This window comes from Parasteatoda tepidariorum, chromosome 11 (assembly GCF_982258835.1).
Source record: "Parasteatoda tepidariorum strain Cologne lab strain chromosome 11, Ptep-v5.0, whole genome shotgun sequence".
Classification (NCBI taxonomy): Eukaryota; Metazoa; Arthropoda; class Arachnida; order Araneae; family Theridiidae; genus Parasteatoda; species Parasteatoda tepidariorum.
This window is the reverse complement of record NC_141765.1, coordinates 26,605,161-26,630,664: the sequence shown is the minus strand read 5'-3', so window position 1 is coordinate 26,630,664 and position 25,504 is coordinate 26,605,161. Positions and strand designations below refer to the sequence as shown.

At 28.7% G+C, this 25,504-nt stretch overlaps 1 protein-coding gene across 2 annotated transcripts in view; it reads right to left on the bottom strand.

Annotated features, from left to right (window-relative positions):
- Positions 1-25,504, bottom strand: part of LOC107439276 (uncharacterized) — a 288,195-nt gene that overhangs the window by 185,129 nt on the left and 77,562 nt on the right. For both annotated transcript variants that reach the window (XM_087154669.1, XM_087154670.1), the window contains exons 2-3: positions 18,272-18,406; positions 14,448-14,557 (exon numbers count right to left, since the gene is read on the bottom strand). In XM_087154669.1, the coding sequence (XP_087010795.1) occupies positions 14,448-14,557; positions 18,272-18,406 (245 nt within the window). The remainder of the gene's footprint in view (positions 1-14,447; positions 14,558-18,271; positions 18,407-25,504) is intronic.

Below are 25,504 nucleotides of genomic sequence, written 5' to 3'. Positions count from 1 at the left end.
GAACAACTTGGTATACAAACAGCTCATTAGTCACAACCGCAAAGACTACACATCTAAATAATTTTTTTAAGTTTTTCATATTCAAGAACATAACATGCTTCTATGATTTAGTTCTTCCATGATTGATGAAATTCACGGTTTTGTTAAGTGCTTTCTCCTCTCAAGTGAAACGAGGAAGATAGCGCCAAGAATTAAAGCCAGGGTAAAACTGTCAAGGTCTCAGAACCTTAATAAACGCCAATGAAGCAGTGAAATACTTAAATGAGATGACACCTACGCTACTTGATCTTAGAGATGGCGTATAATTCTGAGAAGTTGGCGAAGGAAAAATATAAACGACTTAGAATAAAAGGAATATTTTCAGAGGCGTTGGATGTTGTGAATCATGCGTGGACAAGAGTTGATTTATTATTTCTGAAAGTGGAAACAAACGTTGTAAATCTTGAGATGATTTATTTTTGCGGTGAAACTTTGATCCTTTAATTATCAGATACGTGTCTCAAGTTTAAAATGATTGATTGGTTAACTATGTCAATTAGATATTTCATAGATTAAATTAGTATCGCTTTTCGTTTGATATTGCAATTAAGTGGATAGATATATGAGAAGTATTTTATTAAAGCTCATATTGAGCTATAAAATTGAATATTTTTGAAAAGAAAACAATTTGCGGGTAAAAGAATGACCATACCCCTATTTTGTACATACGCTCTATTTTGTCCATACGCTTTATTTTCTGGAATATAATTTAACATAAAAAATGAAAAGAAATGTATGCGAAATTTTTGTTACATAGAAGCAATGTACAAGCTCAGAATAAAAAAAAATTATGTATTTTCCCGAAAGCATAAAACAAAAATAAAGAAATAAATTTTTTGAGACATACTCTATAAACTCGATTCATCAGTTAAAGTTTGTAAATAAAAACATAAATTTAAGGAAGGCTGTGTGTGTTTTTTTGTATCAGAAAATACCGCATAACATAGGGAGAGGGGAACTACAAAGTCTAACTTTTGAAAAATTTGTATAGCATATTTTTCATATTGTCTTACATACATACATTGCTATACATATAAAAATTTGTATAGCATATTGTATAGCATTATATTTGTATAGCATATTAGTATGAAAAATTTGTATAGTATAGCATATTTAAAGAAAATATTACAAAATATTTTCTTTTCAGCGCAAAAAATTTTCTTTTCAGTACAAAATTCTTAAACCAAATAAATGGTGTCAAATAAGAATATATAAAAATAATTCGCAAGAAGCTAAATAATGTAAGATTTGTGATATAAGTGTATTGCTATTAATAGGAAAATTATATGCAATTGGTTTTAATATGTTTAATTCAAATAACAATTAAGATGAAAAAACATAAGATATAATTAGTGATAGAAAATGGACCAAAATTAGAAAATATAATGTGAGCTTTTATGTCATGTGAGCTTTTTTTTTTCTTCACAGAGCACATTTTTCTCGCGACGAAATTCCATTCCGCCAGATTAGAGTGATGAATTACGTAGCGTAATAAAAGCATAGAAAAAATGCATAAATAAAGAGAGAGTGGAATACTATTCAATAAAATTTCTTTATCTATTAAACATAAAAAGAAACTTTTATTGCTTTAATTTTTAAACTATTACAGAATTACAAAAATTTTGACAACTCAATCAGACTCAACACTCAAATTTTGACAACAAATTCGAGCACATTTCCCTCGCGATTCCGCCAGATTAGAGTGATGAATTACGTAGCATAATAAAAGCATCATAAAAATGCATAAATGAAGAGGCAGTGGAATACTATTCAATTAAATTTTTCTTTATGGAATAGTATTCAACATAAAAGTGACACTTTTATTGCGTTAATTTTCAAACGATTACAGAAACACAAAACTTTTGACAACACGTTGAAAATTTGTTGCTTGTAAATGAAGCAATTGCTGCGCTGCGATGGGTTTTCAACTGTATGCGCATGATCCTAGTGACTAGGGTCGCTTAATGTTAAAGGAATAAAATTCTCAAAAAAAAAACTACTTTATTTTCAATCGATACTACACATATTCGGGAAAATTTCCTTAAACGGGTAAAAGAGCATTCCCGCAAAAGCTTGTTGTGGGTCAGGGGTATTCTAGTGTTATAGTAATTAAGGCCCAACAGTTTTGTGACCAATGGTATGATGGTGGCAATGTTGTCAGCACTGCGCAGCGACCACCTTTACGTCCCAGACAATCTATCTATCTATCTATATATATATATTAAAATTTTTAACTTTTTATATATATTTTTACATAGTTTCCATTTTAAGGAAGATTTAACTATTTGTAAAAATATAAAATAGTTTATATGGTTTTACTTGTGGTTATACTCTCTGATAAACTGAATAATAAACATCTTTCTTTAAAGTACACTTATTTTTATTCAATATGGCATCATTTACTTGCCAGGATAATTGCATAACATTATACTGTATTGGTCGAATACATTTCAAATATATTTCTATTTTTTCCCTCTATGTTTGAAATGACACTTGCATGACTTTCTTTTTAAAAAAAGGTTCATGATTTTTTCAGGGTTGAAGAATCTATGTGACTTCAAAACAGTTTGAATCGGAGCTTTCTGATAAAATTTTACAATTTATAGCTTAGATAAAATTTTTAGTTTTGTTGAAGTTTACAGAATAAGATGTGCTGACAGTAATTTTATTATGAAAATATGAGTACACAATGAATTTTTTCTTGCACTGATTTTTCTCTTCAAATATAAAGACTTTAAATATAAGGACTTCATTAATAAATATATATGTCGTGTCGAATCAAAGGCATAATCCAGGCAACAAGTCCTATGATACAATAATTTTATTAAAACATATTTCAACAATAAGGAATCCTTGGTTTTAACATATCATTAAATTAGTGAAAAAAAAAGTAATTTTTGGTAATATCAATCTTTTTTGTTTTTGACTTATCATTATTATATTTTTGACAATTAAAATAATTAAATTTTTCTATACTATTAATTTTATATTTCTTTTTTCTTCCATTTAATTTAGATCGGATTTCTTGTTTTTGCAAATCATCATTATATTCTCATTCATTAATGAGTTCTCGTTTTTTCGCGATATTATTATTATATTCTTGTTCATTAACACATTCTTGTTTTTCTCATATTATTATTATATTCTTTTTTATTATACAATCCTGTTTATTGCCAGACCATTAAATTATTTAAAAAAATAATGTAATAATTGGTCAAAAATGTACACGCAGTAAATCGGATCAAATTATGAGTAAAACATATCATTTCTCTATTTAAGATTTAAAAGTTATCTTTAATCTGAATTGCAATAATATTGTTGCAAAAATAAGTTAGAAATACAAGAATTGAATTTTGAGTTAAAAAAAAAGGAAATTTTAAGTCTTTGTTTATCAAAGGAAGAAAAAAGATAAACTTAGTACAACAATTAATTAAGAAAACAACTGCCTAGCAAAAATAACAAGTCTTACAAAACATTCTGTTTCCCCTTGAGCATGTTGAGTGAAATTACAAGAATAATTTGACAAGCAAAATAACTTAACAATAGCTGAGTGAAGACAAAGAAGAATTGTGTTATCTTTTTAGTAGAAGATACAGATGGTATCCTCATAGAACATCAAAAATCCCTTAGGAATAAAAACCGTAAAAAAGTTTTTGAAAAGGAATCAATTCTTAATGACGCGGGTGTTGAAAAAATCAGCCTATGGTGGAATGTTATTTTTTGATCTTTCTGTTTTTCTTTTTGCTCCGAATTACCTGCAATCTTTCTTTTTTGGACAGCAAAATAAATTGTTTTGTATATTTTGGGAGGGAATCTCAGACGATCTATATTTAGTTGAAAAAACTAAAATATGCAAAGTCTCGGTGTTTGAAATGATGGATTATATACAGGCAATTTTAATATTACCTGAACCTCATGTTCTCAATACCTTGTATTTGAGGATTTTTATAACATTGTTATTTAAAGATAGGGTTCGTAACTTAAGATCTGCGTTTATGTGAGTTTAATGGTAATGTATTTTGCACTCTTTCTATTTTATGAAAGATACGGTGACTTGGGAATAACAATATCGTTCTGAACTTTAAGGAGAGAAATGTTACGTTAACCCATAAACATTTTGAGGGACAGAATTTTTTTAACCATATGTTTAGTAAATATAAGAATTATAGCCATCGTATGAAGCGATATGCTTTATATTTACGTTTTTCATATCTAAAATTGGTTGATTAAAATTTCTGTAAATTAAGAAAAAAAAACTCACAAGTTTAGTGGTTTATATTATTACCAAAAATAAGTGGGCAATATTTATTCCCTAACCCTGAAACGTTTGATTACCAAATCGCAATTTTTTTACACAAAAATTTTTTTTGTATATTATTATTATGCTTCGTAAAACCAACTGAAATATTATAGAAAAGAAAATCCTACATGGAAATTTAACTTTGTTCCATTTAAAAAAGTCACAAAACAGCGATACGCAATGCAAAGTAACAATATAAGTCTAAATTTATGTGAGCAAAAAAATTACTCTTACAATTATTTTTGCGAAAATATTTTCAGGATATTAACTAATTAGTTAAATAAACCAGCTATACATTTGTGTTCTAGGAAATCTATACGTCAACTGCTACCAAGTCAGTTTTCAAAACTACTTCAGTCTAAATTATCAATTAAACACTTGATCTGTGCCTCTATTGACATAACTTGAGAATAACACTAGGAAACAATTTTTCTTCTTCTGTTTTTTCTTGCATGAAATTTTTTTACAGGTCTTAGACACTTTTGTATGGCTTATTTCAGATGGTTCGTGTAATCGTTTTCGCTCGTTAAGTGACAGTTTTTTAAATGTGATTCTGAGTGTTTTTGTTTTTTTTCGAAATATACAAGTTTAAAAACGTTATGTATAACAGGGGATCACATAAATGTTGTGAAAAAGTTCTAGGGGAGTTAAAGCACATCATCAGGACTGAAACAGTATAGGGACCCACCGCCGGAAATTTTCTCATACGCTACTAGAGACACTTCCCTCTTATGAACTGTTTCTTTATGTGCTTCTAAATAGGTCTTAATAAGGGAGCCCTCCTAGCTGCGTACGACAACATTTCCGGGTTCTTAAGCAGTTTTAATCTTGATGATGTGCTCTAACTCCCCTAGAAGTTTGTCGTAACATTTATGCAACCCCGTGTTATTTATAATGTTTAAAAACGTACATTTCGACAAAAATAGAATAAAGCAAGCTAGAATGAAATGATTTTCATACCAATTTTGCTCTTTTCCGTCTTGATATTTATAAACTTTAAGTCTTTGTAAAAGAGGCTTCAAATTAAGTATGTGAACATGAAACTAGAGAATAGACATAGTCAAGCAACACTTAAGTTTAGATCAGTAATGCTTTGAAAAAATCAGATTTTGAATGACGTACATATAAAAAAAGAACCTTAACAATGCGGAAAGCCAACAAATCCTATACCATTAAGAGTGAAAAATTAAACTATTGATCAAAGGTTAATTTAATTAGGTTATTCAAACCATCAAATATGCATAAAAAACTAACCGTCTTTATTTCAAAAGTTTTGACAAACTTAAATTAAAAAAAAAGATGCAGTATCTTAGAGTTTTCATTAATTTTAAGTACGATGCGCAAACGGAAAATATTAAGAAATTCTAATATTGTTTATTCTTATAACAATAGACAATTTTACTCCCACTATGAATTACTGAGACTGAGTTTTAAACAAGTATTTTTAACTAATTACTCATAAAATGATACATTATTTACAAAAAAAGTGTAATTATACTATGTAAGCATGTCGAAATTATGCGCATATTAAAAATATATATTTTACTAGAAGACGAAGAGAAATAATTTTAAAAAAATGCCAAATGAAAATGCTGAATCAGCGTAATATATATTAGAAATACTTATGTTTGTTTATGTATTTTCTCAGTTATCTTTTACTGTGTAAGTGATACAAATGACTGACATTTTGGCACTAATTTGCTTTTAAACATAGAGTCTTACAGATGATAACTTGACATCTTACCTTGAAGTTTCAAGTTTGCTCGAAAAACTGTTACATCATTACTTTCGTTCACTTGACGGTTTACGTTTTTTACTCTCCTTTCCATTTATTGTTTTTCTGAAGTTTAAGTGACAATTGATCTGAACACATAAATTAACTTTTCGATGTAAAAATAATAAACTTTTTAAATTATAACTAAAAATGACAATCTAAATTAATTTGTTTTTAAACGCCTGCAAAACCTCCCACACAGGAGTTTTTCATAAAAATTTTTGAATTACAAATAAATCTAGAACTAATGGATCAGATTGAACGTGGAGTTTAAAAAGAGAAAAAAAAAGCAGAAATCGAAAATAATGCGTCAAACTTAAACGGTATTACAAACTCAAAATAACGAAATAATAAGGTGTTATAAACTTTGTCGAATGGAATAGAAAAGGATAGGCGCTTAGTTTCCAAAGTATCTGAAAGAGTACAGGGGTGCTTTTTTCTTTGGATATTATAAAGCGTATAGAGAAAAGCAGAATTTCGTATTCTGCGTAGGGGAGATTATTGTAATTTGGGACACATTAACAAACTGTGGCCAAGCGATTAGCTCAGTGTTTCAGGCTATTTTTTACAGGGGAGGCACGTAATTTCCCCCTCACTGAGATGATGTGGACAGCACCTAAACTTCCACACCGTAATCAATGAGAGCTTCAGTCATGTCAAATTTAACGTACACCTTGCTGCCTTGGCAGTCAACTGAACACGATGGGGGGCATCCCTGGCCGAGCGGTATCGCCGGTCCAAACGCTCTGTTAAGCGTGGAGGTAGCGGGTTCGAATCCCGCCGTAACCCTGGATGTATTCTTCGTGATGTCTTTCTCTGAATTGTTCTATCTGTATTTTCTACTTGACAATGACTTATAAGCCTATATTGAGCACACAAGTCAGCAAATGTATGTAATTTCAATAAAATAAATAAATAAATGAACACGATGGTTGTTCAGTCGGTACTGAGATCGAGCTCACGACGCAGCCCCAGTTCTCCATCAGCGAAGTGAACGACTGCGCCACTACTAATACATACCTTCGGGCATTGACAATTTTTAAGAACATAATGGCAACACTAACATTATTTATAATTGTTCCTTAGCCAACATATGGCATTACAGTAATGGTTAGGATCGAATCATTTTATTAATATCTTAAGCGAAGAAAATGTATAAATTTTTTTTACTTTTCTCAAAAATTATTTTTCGCTATATTTTCATTATCGGAATATGAATTTAGGAAATTATTCAGCTGAAACTTATTTAGTAACGCAAGAGCAAATATTTTATTTCATAACCGTCGTTGAACAGCCGACCCAATTTTTCGGTTTACGATTACTAATGTTCTACTCCGTAGCCTTGTAATTTTGAACCCAATCCAGAAGACAAGGGAGCTCCTGGATCAAGTATTGGGAGAAATTTGCCTTCATGGAGGACTTTTTGATGGCACTAACCCGCATTTGCGTTACATGGAGAGGAAGACCACGAGAACCTCCCACGGTTAGCCTGACGGCAAGAGGACTCTAACCTATGATCCGTCTACCACTTTCACGTCCGCACTGTGGTCAGTGCAAGCCGGATTCGGAATTCGTATCGACCAGCCATCGCCAGGATCGAACCCCGGTTCAACTCATTGGAAGGCGAACGTTCTATCCTCTGAGCCATAAGAGTAAATATTTAAATGCTTCAGTTGTGAGAAAATAATGATATTTCATTTAAATTGACCAATATTTTGATTGGAGGCCGGGATAGCCTGGTCGGTAGGGCGCTGGGTCCCTATTCAAGAGGTCGTGGGTTCGATCCTCGCCGGCCGAAGACTCCCCGTGTAGTAAATGGTGACTGATGCACGCTAAATCTATCGAGTCTCAAAGTCCTCCATGTTCCCACAACAAATCAATACCTCTGGGGGTACTGATCCAGGAGTTTCCTTGTCTTCTGGATTGGTTCAAAATTACAAGGCTACGGAGTTGAACGTAAGTAGTCGTAAACCCATGAAATTGGGTCGGCTGTTCAACGACGGTTATAAAATAAAATATTTTGATTTTATTTTAAACCATGCGTAGACTGTGCCTTGGAATATTTTACTAAAATACGCATATGCATAATTTTTAATAATTTCGATATCTATTTCGACAAGGGAATTTGTCCGTATCTGTTGTAATTTTTACTAAAAGCATATAACAGGTAATACATTCTTTAAGTTTATTTTAAGGCATTATATTACAATATTTTCAAAATTTTTTTTTTAAATTTCATGTTATGAACCGAAAAGCAGATGTTTTGTTCAATATTATGTATCTTTGAGGTGTTCAGTTTGATTAAAAACTAGTTTTTCATTTTTTTTCCTATAGCTGTTTTCTTATGGATCCTAAGGTCAAGTCTAATTCCTCAGTTAAATAAAATTAACTTACTCGTATAATAAAGCTTATAATTAGAAACATTTATAAGAGTTCCAATTTCATTTTTCCTTTCTCTATCCTTGAAAACAACAATGGGGAAGAGAAATTTTATTTTATTTTTATCCACATCGAATGCGCATTAAATAAATTTAAAGAAAAATGTGGGAAATATATTATACGTTTGTCAGTTAGTATTTTTTTGTGTACGAATTCTCTGATACATTTAAAAAAAATTTAAAGAAAAGGGAAAATGGGTGGTGTGATGATGTGACATATATGTTATGATGTTCCTATAACAACATATGACATTTTTGAACATGATATGTTAAACATATGTTGTTCAGAAGTAAAATACGGTGTTATACTTTTGAACATCATATGTTGTATCTCAGAGTATTGTTGTTACTCTTAATATGACACTTTAATATTTTTCTCTTGACTTCTTAGATTTAACCCGTAGGATATTGAAGCAATTAAAACTTATTTTTCAAGCATCTTGCACAGCTGAAAGAAATCAAGTTAATCGCAAAGTGAATATTTTAGCGAGATATCTCAAAAATGTTTAACATTGCTAAGAGCTTTATGTTTAAAGTAAAAAAAAAAAAAAAAAAAAAAAAAAAAAAAAAAAAAAACGTTAATTAAGCGCAAATGAAAGTACAGATATGGACATACTATAGTTTCAGTTTTATAAACAAGAACTTTCCTCAGAGTGTACACATCAAATGATAGAGAAGTAAAGAGACCAACACGTGCAACAAAGTAGTTTAACCAATAGGGACAGATAAACAAGTTTGAACAAGATTATAAACGAAGGGAAATAAAAAACAAGTGTGAGGGGAAGTGAAACAACAAAATTGTTAAATTTCGAATTACAAATTTTGGTGGATTGCGAAATTAGTTATCTATCAATGAAATCAATAATATTAGATGGAAAACAGTGGTCTGCAGTGACAGCTATAAGGTAAATAGGAGAAAAAATTTAGAACAAAATTTAGAAGCATGTTACACAAGTGCGTGTAAGGCAGCTACAGTTAGGTTAGAGAAATGAGATACTATAAGGTTATGAGTGGGAAAGGAAACCGAAAACGGTTTTCAATTAGCAGTAGTGAGAAATTAATCGAAATTGCCAGTATTAAAAAAGTCTGATAAAGGTAAACACTTATTAATTTTCTGTTCTAACGTAAATTGTATTGCAAGGCTATAATATTGAGAACATTATCAATGTAGGTATTGTCCATCATTATGAAACAAACGTCGACATATCTTCTACAAAAAGGGAACATTAATAAACGAGTTTCATTTGAAAATAGTGCATATACAGCTGACTTAAAAAAGGGCCAAGTTAAGTCATCAATCAGTCGATAATATTTGCCAGTAAAAGTGGCCTGCTTTAAAGAAATGCGAGTATATAAAACGGTCTAGTTCATAAATTTAAACTTGGCTAAAATGGTACTCATGTAATTTCTTTTTAAGGCAACTAAAGACAGCATTACAAGAATTTCACTTTAGCCAATCACAAATAACTATACTCCTCAGCTGGATGGTGCAAATAACTACATTGGTCCAAGGTGCACTCTTCTCTATCTACACAATTTAAATAGGAACAAGACTTAAATGGTAGCATTAATATCTCCATTTTTGCTGCAATAAATGCTACCAAAAGTTACATTTTCATCAGGCTCATTTGATTTGCTATATTCATACTGATTCTACAATAACTGCTATATATATAAGGTTTACACTAAGAAATTCAATTCTTTTTGTAATGAATCAACAATAAATATTTATTTTTTCAAATTCAGTGTTTATGAAAATAATGTTTTTTAAGTAAATTTGATTTAAATACTCTCCTGGAGCAAGAGGTATGGCCAGATTGCAATTTATGCCTTAAAATAGATGACAAAGTTTCATTTTAAGACTGTTTTGAAAAAAAAATATGTGTTACATTTCTGTATTCAAGTAATGTTTATTGATTGTAAATCTGCCAATAAGAATAAAAACCTTTCTAAGGTGCTCAATATTTCTTAGTTTGGTAAAAGGCAGCGGATTTTGTCTATACACAGTTTTATTCTTTAATCGATGCAGTATGAAAGCTTTGTAGATCAAATATTTTAAAAAAGTTTGAAATCAAGAAGAAGAAAAACATGTGAAAAGACATTAAAAGAATCAATATTTGAAATAAATAAAATTTTAAAATTTATTTAGAAATTAAACAAAACTTAACGTCACAATTGGTCAAGATTTATAACATCGTACAGCCAGCTAAATCCATATATTAGAGATCGTTTTTGTGCTTCTTTCAGTCTCAAAACATGGTCTAAAATCCAAAAGAAAACAACATGCCACTAAGCATTATTTTTACTGTCCATTTTTAACTATAAAGCATTATTTCTAATGTTCATTATTAGTCAGTTAAGATCTTATATTTATAGCATTGTACAGCCAGCTAAATTCACATATTGGAGATCATTTCTGTGCTTCTTGCAGTTTCAAACCATGGTGAAATCCAAAATAAAACATGTCACTAAGCATTATTTATAATGGTCAGTTAAGATCTTATATTTATAGCATTGTACAGCCATCTAAATTCACATCTTTCACATATTGGAGATCATTTCCGTGCTTCTTGCAGTTTTAAACCATGGTATGATCCAAAATCAAACATGTCACTAAGCATTATTTTTAATGCCCATTTTTAACTATAAAGCATTATTTCTAATGTTCATTATTAGTCAGTTAAGATCTTATATTTATAGCATTGTACAGCCAGCTAAATTCCCATATTGGAGATCATTTCTGTGCTTCTTGCAGTTTTAAACCATGGTGAAATCCAAAATAAAACATGTCACTAAGCATTATTTTTAATGTTCATTTTTTATCTTATAAAGAACCACTCCGGAACAAAGTAATTTTTTCTCAGCGTCAAAATTTCTTTTCTCAACACAAGTGACGAAAAGATTTCAGTAGCACTTCTCGTATAATGTATAACATCCGAGGCTATACATTCACAAGAAATGTGTTATCTACAATATTCATCATGCGTCAAAAACAACGTTTTTTTTCTTGCATTCTCCTCTTCAAATCTTTGACGGCGTTATATTTGGAAAACAGGATCAGTGCTTCCGTTCATTCAACAGAAAAAAAAACTTTTTTTAAAAAAAAACCTGATATGGTTAAGTATTTTGCTGAGTGCTTCATTCTTGTCATTTGGGTAGTTGACAAACTGAATTTATAGCATAATAAGCATTTCTATAACGATACTCTTTTTAGAAATATGCGTCCTCCATAAAAAAAAAGCTTAAAAGTGCAGCAGTAAATTGTATTTTCTTTTGCCTTAGCTGTTTAAATTTGACTTTTATGAATTTTTCCCTATTTAGATTTAAGTGCACTTATTAATTCCGGGAAGTTTGTCCTTAAGTGAAGTTGACAGATGGAATGTTCATTGATGTTAGTCATATAAAAAAATATATTTTATAGAAAATATCTTTTTGGAAAATGTGGGCAGGGATATTTAAAAACATTCAAATACGTTAGGAATGTTGTTAAAATCACAATAGACTGCTATTTGAAGCATGTAAATATGTTGAGTTTTATTTTTAGACACATTTTGAAGCAACGAAGGATGGTAATTTATTGTCTTAAGAAATATTTGCTTCACTTTTTTATGTATTCTCTTACCATTTATCAAATTTAAAATTCTATTGACACATAATTTTAAACAATTATATTCAATTTTTAATTTCGATCTTTTTTTAAAAAAAAATCATGATACTTCACTTATTTAAAGCATTTAATTTAACTATTATCTGGTACATTTACAAGTAAATATATCCTTACTTTGTCAATTTTGATATGATGATTGATCCTCCAACCCTAAGATGCAAAGAAAGACCAGTAATTCTGGATTTTAAGTAATATTGGAGGATTTTGTAACAAAGACATACGTTTATCAAGTCCTTATTCTAAATAGAGGGTGATATAAAAAATAGAATTTCATTTTTTAAAATAATAATATAATAAAAAATAAATAAATAAAAATATAAAAAAATTAAAATTTTTTGACTGCTGTTTTATCTAAATATGTTCCTTTCAAATAAAAGAAACTCTCTAAATTAAAAATTTGAAAATAGTTTTTTTTCTTTCAGAGGATATGTCTCAATGGAGTATATGTCTCATAAGTGGGAATAAGATTATGCATATTTGTTACGTTAATTTCTAAGGGAGTTTTATTGACTTAAAAAAAGAAAAAAAATATAGATTTCTCGCGACAAAAGGGAATAAGTTCTCTAGCCTTCTCAAATAACAAATAATCCTTTTCATTAAATTTGGAAATTCCATTCTCTTCAATTCTATTCATTGTGAAGTAAAATGGTTCATATTTTAGATAACCAATGTACTCAGGAGAGGTACTTTAGGTTAAAGGCCTCTGTTTTTTTCTTTAAGATAGTTGCGTTTTAAAAATTCCTGTTATCTATTTTTAGAAGTTTTTCCTTTTTTTTCTGACCATTGAGCATCATACGAAATTTTATTCAAAATTTGAAAGATGAGGAGTTAGTCAATCTAAACAAATTTGCTGAATGGAAATTTTAAATGATAAATTAATGCAAATAAGTAAAATTCTTATCACGTCGAGGAAAAAAAACTTAAATAATCAATTCTGCTTTTACAGCCTTTAATTTCTACCAGCTCGATTAAAAAATTTACAGATGAACAAAACTGTTTTCAGGTAATCTCGTTGAAGCGTTTTTTGATATTTTAAGAAGGAGACAAGATTATTGACTGATTCATAATACTTTTAATCATCATAAATGTGCAAAAAAAGTGGATCAAGATTTTAAGATGAAGTTTGACTCATTAATTATGGTAGAATTAAAAATTAATATATAATAATTTATTCTAATTTATATATTTTTAGCAAAAATATGTCTTAAAAATTAAAATAATTTTAATTATTTGTTTAAGACATTCTCCCGAAGAATTAAATAAAGAATTTTTAACAAAATGTTTTAGAAAAAAGGGTTAGAAAAACATAAAAAAAATACAGAACATTTGTTCTTTTACTAAGATTTTTCAGAGATTTGAAGAAAATTTGTAGAAATATTTTTAAGTGAAAAGACCTAATTTTTTAAAAAAAAAACTAGGTAAAACTGGTTATAACAAGAAGCATAATAAGTTCTTTAGCATATTCATATTAGAAAATTATAAAAAATTAAATATGAATTGCATTTTTAAATAGAAATCCATTTGTGAGTAAAATAATATTTAAATTAAAAATAAACAAAAGAAACATCATTGCAATTATACATCATGAGTTGTATGATAACTATATAGTTGAAATGCATCTTAGAAATTATTTCTCGGATAAGAAACAGAATATTTCAAAGAACACAAAGAAAAACGTTTGGAAAAGTCCAAAAAACGCTTTTTTTAACCACTGAAACATAGAAATTTGTGCTTTTCTGCTACAACTATTAGATTATTCTTCATATAATTATTATAAATATTCGGATATAAATATCTGAAAAATTTCGAAATTATTTTAAATATAACATTCCAGAAATATTTAAAAAACAACTTCTCAGAATGATGAACTTTTGGCAGACAGCTTTTCAGAAATATTTCTGAAACTATATTGAGCTGTATGGGTTGTTGCAATTTGGCTTCAACCAGGAGAACTTGTTTGAATTGAAATAAAACTTTTGTCTGAGTACATTTTAGAAACTATATTGAGCTGTATGGCTTATTATAATGTGACTAAACCAGTCTGAAACTACATATATTGAGCTGCATGGGTTATTGCAATTTGGCTTCAACCAGGAAAACGTGTTTGAATAGAAATAAAACTTTTGGCGGAGTACATGTCAGAAATATTTCCGAAACTATATTGTGCTATATGGCTTACTAAACCAGTCAAATGTTTTTTCAAGTGAGTACAAGTTAAATTTTACTTACGATAAAAACATCCAGGTTCTTCATTCTTCTGCGTCCAACCGTTGCAGCATTTAGATACAGTATTGTACCGAGTTTCGTAGGAATCCTTATACCCAGTATAATAGATAGTTCTAAAGAATAAAAAAGGTCTATAACAATTGAATATAATCTCAAAAATATTAAACTAAATACTTGTTGCAAAAATAAGTATTTTATAATATTTCAGTAAATTTTTAGTTGTTATGTATTTTTCTTAAATGATTTAATTCATGTACTTTTTATAAAAAAGTATGCTGTACTGTGTACGGCAAATTGCCCATATTATGGGTTTACTTACTGCTACACTTACATGGGTTTACTTACTGTTACAGTTCTTTTTCGTGAAAGCATCCGTAAAGTGCCCCACTCTCTGTGTATCTATTCCAAGGGTAATAAGCTTAATTAATTTCTTAGTTTATTACTAGTTAACCTTACTTACCTAGCTGCTTTAATATCTTTCGAATAACTTATCTAATTTAAATTAAATAAAATTAAGGCAATTAAAAAATGATTATTTCTTTGGAATTTTTCAACGTATATGGATATTTAACACTAAAAAGACGCTCACAAGAAAAAACAGTCTCATATCTATCTGAAAAATCTACGAGGCATGGTAGTTTATTGCATATTATTTATTATTGACATTGATTCACCCGATAATAACCGCTGAAAAGTCACCTACGTTATCAATTTAAATTATTATGCTTTATCAAACAAAAGGTCTCCATTTGAAAGAAACAAATTTGTACTCTTCTGTCTTTCAAGTGTTACCCCTGAAAAATTTTGGGAATCGGTGCAATTTAGAAAATCCTGAACTATGGAATAAATTTTATAGGCAATTCTGTTAGTTAATGCTTCTACGATTTTTACAAATGCAAAAATAGTAGAAGCAGTTAACGGTTATATGAACACGTTTTAATGCAGGCAATCTCACACAGAAGCTGTCACATCATCGGCTATTATTTTGTAATTAAATATGGAAGTAAAGTAAAACATTTCAAATATTAATTTCAGGCCCAAAATTTTCTGACTGATGACGAGTTAACTCGTTATCACGCTTTTGTATGAAAATAAGAATTGTTTTGGGAATGAAAAATCGAGTTACACCGTCATTTCATTAGGGCATTAAAAGACGAGTTAACTCGTCCACGGTCACTGTGTTAAAATGACATGAATTTTAATTAATATTTTCTTCGACTTAAGTAAGTAAGTAATCATTTTAAAGTATAGCAACAACCTAGTTAAAGGATGAGAATAAAATTATATTTATAAAAATAGTTTATATATAGTTCAGCCTATAATAAATTGAATTAAGTAAATAAGTGCAATGTACTAAATTTTTCATTTGAAATTATGTATATGAGTATTTATATAAAGATGATAATGTTATTTTGATACATTCAAATTATTTAAGTTTTAGGCAAGCCCTAATTTATCCTATGCCATTTTGTTAATTTTAATTCTTATAAAAATATAATACTGAAAACAAAAAATACTTATGAAACCTATTATTTATTAACTATAAAAAGCAGATAATGTTAATTACAGTTTATAAATTAATTTACTATTATTTATTAGCTATTTTTTCGTGCAGAAAAAAGAAACAATTGTTTTAATAATAATAGTTTGTTGTTTTAAATAGATATTTGTCATTCGTAATATTTAATAATTTAGCCACATATCTACATAATTACTTTAAAGAATTATTTATATAATATTTCACTAAAATATAAAGTTGAGGAAAAAAGAAAGAAGCAAACTTATGTTTTGGAGTAGAAATCATATTTTGTAAAGTAATATATTTTGAAGTTCATAACTTTAAAAATAGATGGCAGCATTACATAACGGAAGACTTTTCATCCTAAGAAGATAATAAGTTTCCTCTATGCTGTCAATTGAACAGTTTTTCTTGAAAAGAACTGTTTTCTTAAAAGTCGAAAAATTTTTCTCGAAAATAAAGTATTGAAAAAAAAAAAAAAAAACAATTTGAACAGTAGTCAACAAAAATTTCCTGCCCTTTTTTTTCCATAATTCTATCAAGGATTTTAAGGAATATGATTGGTTTTTTTCTTTTCTACAGTAGTTTGAAATTATTAATTTTATTTTTTGTCCAATGAAATAAAAATCATTACTTTGTAAATAAATATTTATATTATAAAATATAAAAATCAATATAAATATTAATTAATATCTTTTATATTATAAAAAAATGAAGTGTATTTACGTTCTATGTGAGTAAGCTGCAAGCAAACAAAAATGTATCTAGAGAGTATTTAAAGAACAACTAAAGCAAACTTTGGAAAAAAAATATAATTTTATAATTATTTACTGTAAAGAATAAGCTAGCAAACTCAAAGAAAATTTAATAGTATCTTGAAAAGATGTGGAAAACATTTGCTGATTAAATTATTCGAGGAAAAATTTAAAATTGGGAAAAAAGAAAGGGTAAGGCTTTCTGGAGGGAAAAAAAATGTTGGATCAAAGTAATTCTTATTCGTTACTCGATTAGTTTCTTTTTCTGAGGGATTCCATCAATTTGAGATCGCTTAAAGTGTAAAAATTTTCTTTTTTTTTTCTTTCTTTTTTTTTAAAAAAAAGATAAAAAGTGAAAAAAACTCTAAAACACCACAAATGTTAGTTAATAATAACATATTTTATGAGCGGAGCTTAAAGTTGTATGATATTTTTGTGCTTGTATTTTTTTAACTTGAACTTGAATAGCAAAAAATTGCATGCTAAGAAGACTTCAGAGAACATACAAACTTAAAAAAATTACATTTATTAGCCCTCTTACTGTATCCATCTTCATATATGGTTAAATTTATAATACCCTTATGATAAAATTAATACTATTCTAATCTATATTCACCATTTATTTGTCTCCATTATCACGGTCATGTCATTGTGGATGATCTGAGACAAAAAACCCATGGATAACACACCAGAAATTTTTTTTTTAATATCCAATTGTATAGAAGATTTACTGTCAAATATTTGGATTTCTAAGAGTTATTACTATATATAATTAAAATTAAGGAATCTGGATTAAATAATAATTTTATTCAAGATTTGGAATAAAATTATAATTTAAATTTACTCTTGTCATTATTGATGCTCTCACATTCATATTAGCTATCAAAAAAATTAAATAGAAAATCAATTTTAGTTTTCGGTTTCAATTCTCATAAATTATAGCAATGGACGGGGCAGGGCACATGGATGAATTTTAAAAGAAAAAATAAAATCTTTTATTAGGGTTAAAAAGAATATTTTTGTATAGTTTAAGAACGGAACTACAAAGGAGTAAAAATGTGGATAAAATAATTTTTCAGCTATTAAAAACTTCTATTCGGAATACAAATATTCCCAAATTTGAAGAATCGTTAATACACATGCGTACGAATTTTAAATTTAAAAAAATAAAAATAAAAATTTTTTTTTGCCTGCATTTAGTTTTATCACCTGGCATCAAGTACATTTCCTCATTCCTTGGAAATATTAGTTGAATTTTATGAATATATAAAAAAGAAATAAAAAATGAACTAAATTGGCGTAAACGAAAAAACTAACTATCGTGTTTTTTTCCCGATATTTCAGAGATTTTCAAACGCATGACAGAAAAAAACGAACTGACCTTCATATTTAAAATGCGGGAATTGAAGCATATTACTGAAAAAGATCAGCACATACAATACTATAAAATACCAAAATAATGGGTCAAATCTCTAATATGAAATGAGATCTAAGTATGAAGAGATTAAAATTTTGTGCTTTGTGTAAGATAATAAGAAAAGTGGAAATTTTACCTGGGTTCGTAAGTAACACACCAACTGTGTTGTCCACAATTTGGCTTCCATACTTTGGTCATTTGTGTATAAGCTCTTGTACAAGGTTTTTGAACCTTTACTGATTCCATTTGGCGATCTGTACATACATGTGGCCTGTTAGAATATATACATTATTAGAGCAATATAAAGTATTTTTGTGATATTACATTCGTTCATGTAAAAAATATAAAGTGTTTCTAAAGTCTAAATCTAAATCAAAGCCGAAAATTTTGTGCTGTCCTACTCGCTGGTCGTAACCTGAATTATTTTAGTATAGACAAGCACAAACAAACTCAGACGACCTGAACAAACAAAACAAAGCAAAATTGAACAAACAATTAAATAGATAAAATAAGTAAATATAAAAGATAAATTTTTAAAAAAAAAATTAATTATACTTGACGCAATGAAAAGGAACTACATCATTAACCTTTACATCTCAGTTTTACAAAGTTTACGTCCATCTTTACGTTACAGCTGTGGATAGATTAATTCATTATACTTGACGCAACGAAAAGAAACTACATCATTAACGTTTACATCTCAGTTTTACATAAATTTACGTCCATCCTTACGTTACAGCTGTGGATAGATTAATTCATTATACTTGACGCAACGAAAAGAAACTACATCATTAACGTTTACATCTCAGTTTTACATAAATTTACGTCCATCCTTACGTTACAGCTGTGGATAGATTAATTCATTATACTTGACGCAATGAAAAGAAACTACATCATTAACGTTTACATCTCAGTTTTACATAAGTTTACGTCCATCCTTTCGTTACAGCTGTGGATAGATTAATTTTAAAATGCAGATTTTGTTGCAAATGCTAACTTTAATTACGTCTGCAAATCATAAAAGAATTCCAATTTTTGACTATAATTGCTATGTCGTAGGTAATCCCAATTTTAAAATAAAATAGAAATAACTGAAGGAGATTTGATCATTTTGGAAAAAGGTTCTATTTTAAAAATGATTGAGAAATAATTACAAGGAAAAAAATAACGTTCTATTCTGCAGACACCATGACAATATTGGCTCACAGTTAGCAGTTTAAGTAAAAATATATTACAAGGTGGAAAATTAAGCTTTGATTAAAATTTTATTGATGTGAATGAATTTAAAGTTTGCATTTTAGTTAAAAGATTGCGAATAGTTAAATTGTCTTATTATTTAACTACTAAATTAGAACGTTATTTAATTATTCTAACAGTCAATGCAAAATGCTGTATGGAAAATAAATTACAACTTCTTAAAATCATTTCTTCAACTGAATAAATTAGTTTTGTTAAACAAATTTTTTAAAATAATAAAAGAAACTTAATATAAATACTCGATTCATTGTTTTTAACTATTACATTTTTAAGGATAATATTTTTTCTAATAAAATGGGATTTTTTTTTACTATTTACTATAAATTCAAGTTCAAACAATCAATACTATGATTTTTATTTATTATTATTTATATTTGAATTATATGAATTGAAATAAAAAGAAAAATATATAAATTTAGAAAAGCTTTGGGGGGAATATTGTATTTCACTTATTAAATTGTTAGATTCATTATGGTTTGAAACATTCTATTAAATTAATCAACATGCTACTGTATATTATTGTATGGATTCAATAAATAATAACACAAATGATATGACAATAAAATATACATTATGCTTGAAACAATATTTACAAATTGCAGTAATAACAAACGATGACAATAAGTAATAAATCTAATGGCTTGTAAGATAAATAACCCTTAATAACAAAAAACTATAACTAAACAATAGAGTAATGTCTTATAGTTAATATTTAAATCGTATTTAATAATAATGATATTTTTTTACTCACTATTTCCATTTTTTATTAACGATTTTTAAATCGAAAGGACTTCAAGTATTATGTTTAATGCCTATTATAATGAGGGAAAGAAAGAGTTTACAAGTATAGCTTAAAGCTAAAACACTTTTTTTGGATTCCAGAAAGTCCATTAAATCCCGTAAGATCTCAACTAGCTCCGGAGATTCCTGTGTTTAATGCTAGTCAATATCCGCAACGAATTCCATCGAAAGTACACTGCACTAACTTTAATCGTGAAACTAATTAAATCAATCTTTTAAATGCTTGGGAAAGGAACTATTAATGTGGCTCCGTTGTAGTAATGTTAAAGTTCACGATCAGTAGTTTAGCCTGAAGCACTGACTTGGTAGTAAATAGGAGGAAGATGTTAAAAAAATATAGATAACAAAATGAACTCACTGTTTTCAAGTTGAAAGGTGCTATTTTTTTTCCTTCCTTCTTTTTTTTTTTAACTTACAGTAGCTTTCACACAATTTTACGATAAATCACGGAATAAAATAAAGAGGCAGTTGTTGTAATAAATCTTTCTTGACTTGTACGGAAGTTGTTGTACATTTTAATATTAAAAATTTTGGATTCTTTGGGGGGGATATTCTTTTGTTGCTCTAAATGCTGTTATGAAATTTTCTTTAAAAATCAATATTTATTAATTAATTTACACTTTATTATAGTTTGATGTTTTCAGACTGAATATTGAAATGTTAAACTTTTTTAGTTTTATTGTTTAAATCAATGAATGCTCCTTAACCCTTAATAATTTTAATAATTTTAACCCTTAATAATCCTTAACCCTTAATAATTTTACCAGCGCCCGCTAAAGAGGCGGAGACGTTGATTGTTTATATTTAAGCTTGTTTTGATTTAATAATTTTAATTTAATTTTATTTAAACATGCCTTTAAAATAAAATACAATAATAAAATATGGTACTAAGTCGTACAAACTCGGGAGAAATACACCATAGTCAATAAAATGATAATAATTTAATGTTCCTTAGGAGGCCCAGTACCATTTGATCCACGAATTAGGGGTTGGAGACCATTGGTTCAAGTCACTTCGCGTGTTTTATTTCCCATTGTTGTAACTCAAACTTGTTTTTTCAGCTACATAATTAATTGTTATAATTTAATCAAATTTTTAGTTTTTGTAACAGCTTACATGACACAAATTTTGCTAGATTCTATTTTCGAATTCGATTGATTGAATATAATCTACAGTTAAAATGACTGAACTAGATAATTTTTTTTCGAAATGGGATGAAATAACGATAAATGCTTTAAAAATTACGACTTCTTAGTAGTTATACAATAGTTAATATGAAAACATTCATAATTATCTTTAAAAATATTTATAATGTGTCCTTGCAAGGTATATTTATTTTGCTGTTATTTTTTTACATCAGGGTTTTAATAGTTATATATAATACTTTTTATAGAGTTTATATAACACGCTTTTTACATAGAACAGAGTTTATATAACACACTTTTTATCTAGCACAGAGTTTATGAAACACACTTTTTATATAGCACAGAGTTTATATAACACAAATTAAAGCACAACACATTTATTATAGTTAAAAAAACACTGTTTAATGACAGTGACACGAAGTAAAAATACTAGGCTGAAATGTCGTTACTTAAAAAGCTATATAATTCGAAAAATTATTTAATAAAAACATTTTCTTCTCTGTCACAATTAGGAAAGAAAATTAATCGGTTAATCATATTGCAACTTCTTCATTAGAGTTTTCGTTTTTAAAATTAATGGAAAAAAAATTGCTGTGAGCAATATTCCACTTAACGTTAAATATGCGATAAGTGTTTTTGCATATTAATTTTTTTAGATACATATTTTGTTTTAACATGTGGCTGAAATTACTGTCAAATTTAATAGCGAAAACAGCTCGTATTCAATTAATTACATGTTCTTACGAAACTACATCAAACTACAAACTTTACATGCGTCAAGTACGTGAATTGCGTCACATATCTTTAGTCTTTTTAACACGCACAAACCTGATTCTCGGAATAGGAAGATTTAAATTAATTAAAGCTTAATGATTAATGGTAAATAAAGTGTTTAAAGCAGAATTTTGCTTGTCTTCTTTTTATCAGTTTATCTTTGCTAATTATTCACTACATGATAATGATATATTTAAGACATGTATGTTCCTTGCTCCTAAATTAAATCAAAGAAAAAACTTTACTGTATAGTATTATTTAATTTTCTTTAGTACACTTGGTATTATCGTTAAAACTTTCCAAGCTTAAGTGAGTCTGTAAAAGAAATTACGAAATGCCAGCAACTTTTGAGAATTCAAAATTTATGAAATATACACAATGGAAAAAAATATAATCAAAAATATGGTAAAATTTACCGTGTTTCTGGCTGTATGGGAACATAAAAAAAGTATGATAATTTTTACCGAAGCACTTTGGTAATGATTTTGGTAAAATTAGCAATAAGATATGGTTTTAAAAATGTGGTCAAATCTGGAAACTATTGCAAATTCTTGTAAATTTATCATGCCTTAGGGCATGACATAGAAACCAAATTCGGCTAAATTCATTTCTCAGTTTTTTTTAACCATAAGTACGGTAATAAGAACTATAAACAGAATTTTATAAACAGAATTTCTGGTAAACCGTTACCATATGAATGGAAAACGTTACCAAATGAATGGTTTAAATAACGCATATTTTAGTTTTATTACCAGAATTATTGTTATTTTTTCTTACCAGAAATGTTTTTTGCAATGCAGCCCGGTAATTTTGCCGTAATTTTTTCTCCGTGTACAGAAAGGTATTGTACCATTATTCGCTTTATTATATTGGTACTATTTATAATTATTGCTATACTAAAAAGGTATTACTTATTTTAATTCCGTATTGTAAAAAATGCGGTTCAGTCCAAAAAATTTATGGCTAATCTGGAAATTTCAAAATTTCTTGATTGGAAAAACAGAGAAGCCATGGTAAACCATGGGTAGCCAGAAAAGTTATTTTATCAATTGCCTGGAAAGAATTGTTTAAATGATTGTAATATTGTGTTTTTCTTCTGCCATTACAAAATGAACCCAAAATCATTTATTTAAATAATTCTACAAGAAATTGATAACTTAAGCCCTTTATATCAGTTTTAAATTTTGACATTAGTTAATTGGCTAGCATTAATTAGTGGATATAGGCACGTCTCAGATAGATGATAAAAATCGAGATTTAATCAAATCCCTAAGCCAGATGATCGATTCACACAAGCTGTTAAAATATCAGCTCTATAGAATGATTTCCCAAAAGAAAGTAAATGATTTGATCAAATTTCTTATTTGTTTTAATGAAGTAATATTGTTTATATGTTACGGTTCAACGTAATTCATCATCATCATAGTTGGCCAGACAGCCCAATGAGAGCCGATGCCTCCCTCTGAAGACTAACGACTTCCGATTTATCTTTGATCTCCCAATTCTTCATTAATTGCAAGAAGATCAGACTTCACCGAGTCAGCCCAATTCAACCGTGGCCTTTCCCGCTTTCTTACTCTAGAGGATCTAAAAAGCAGTATTTTTTTATTGTATTGGCATCACTCATTCGAATCACGTGGGCTATCAATGTAATCAATTGGTTAATAATTGTTGATCATTACCAAAAATAACGAAGTAAGTAAGTCGGTTAAAGTAAGTATTATACAAGGCAGTGGCATTTAACCTTATAAAAACCATCTGTGTAGGGTATACCGGGCAATGGTAGTTAACCTTAAAAAGTATCTGTGTAGGTTAAAGCAGGCAATGGCACTCACTAATTCATTTCATCCTTTCATTACAGCAGTTTAGGGATTTGATCAAAGCACTTACTTCTTTTTAAGGGAAATGATCCTACAGCGTTGTTACTTTAACATCTTACGTGAATTGATCATCTAGAGCAGGGATTTGATAAAATCTCCGTTTTTATCATCTCCCAGCCAAAGAGGGACGCGACTTATTTATAAAAACATTCAAATTGAAATAAATACCGTCTTACCACGTTTTTCTTTTTGAATATCGTTGTCTCGAATCATTCCTTAAAATTTTTCACATGTGCTAGTAGCATTGAAAACAGCACCGAAGCTTCAAGGTTTCCATTTATGCATTATAAAACCTTATTTCTGAGAGGAGAAAGCAATATATTATAATAAACTAAGAGTTAATCACTGTTCTTCTTTAATATTTTAGCTACTTTAGCCCGAGGATAAATATGAGTTGAGCAATAAGGTGCTTTAAAAACACATACAAGTAGTCAGGAGTTTGTTGACTATCGTTAACAAATTGGGTATCTTGTTCCGTTTTTCCCCACTCCTTTGAGCGTCAAATACAAAGAGTAAACACATAAACTTCGCTTTAGACTTCTCATAATTTACAGAAGTAAGCAATATTTTATTTTAATAACGCTGCAGTTTACGCCAAAGCCAACAGATTTGACAAATTGAATGATTTCATCCTACCATCTCCAACTGATCTTCCAATAAATATATAGCTGCGGAGAAGATTAAATAAAAAGCGAGCCTTTGTTTCAATTCTCGCGTTTACATATTATTCAAAACATCGCCTGTGTAAAGATAGTTATTTAAAATCGTTCGCAGAATGAGCTTCAACATAAATTTTAGCTTCGCTTCTTTTAGTTTCTCTTTCCTTATTTGCGTTTGAAGCAATGAGCAATTTTAAAAAGCTTTGTTCTGATTCATTTTACATTGAGTAATTATGACCGCATTGTTTGTTTAGTCTTTCAACACAATCTGTAAATCAAAATATTATATAATTACGTAATTTTTTTTAAAAAATAAATCATAGTACCTTTTGAATAGCGTGATTTTCCTTTAAATTAAAGAAATTGCGTTATTTTGTTTATTTTTTAACGGCAGGCACTGAACTCTCATTATTTGCTTCGAAGATGCTGGAAGAGTTGCTCTTTAACGTTACTCTTTGGTCACCTTAATCACGGAGACGAGCAACATTACCCACGCCACACAGCCACAGATACTCGTTCATAAGGTGGATCACATTCTTCACACATCACCCAACAGAGGACAACACAGAGGAATAAACATCCATTCCCTGCGCGAGATTCGAACCCGTGACCATTGGCTTCAAAGACAGGTAAGCTAACCGCTGTACCACCTAGCTAGGTTTTTCTTTGAGTAAAGAGTTTTCTTGTAATTTCCGACCTTCGCATTCTTTTAAAGTTATACATTCAATATTTACTAACGCTATCTTAATCTAACTGCTTTCGAGTGATCAAAGCTAACGTATTTTGAAAGATGGTGTACTAATAGTGAATATCTTACAAAAGGCGTATGAATATGCTATTAGCTTAGACAAGT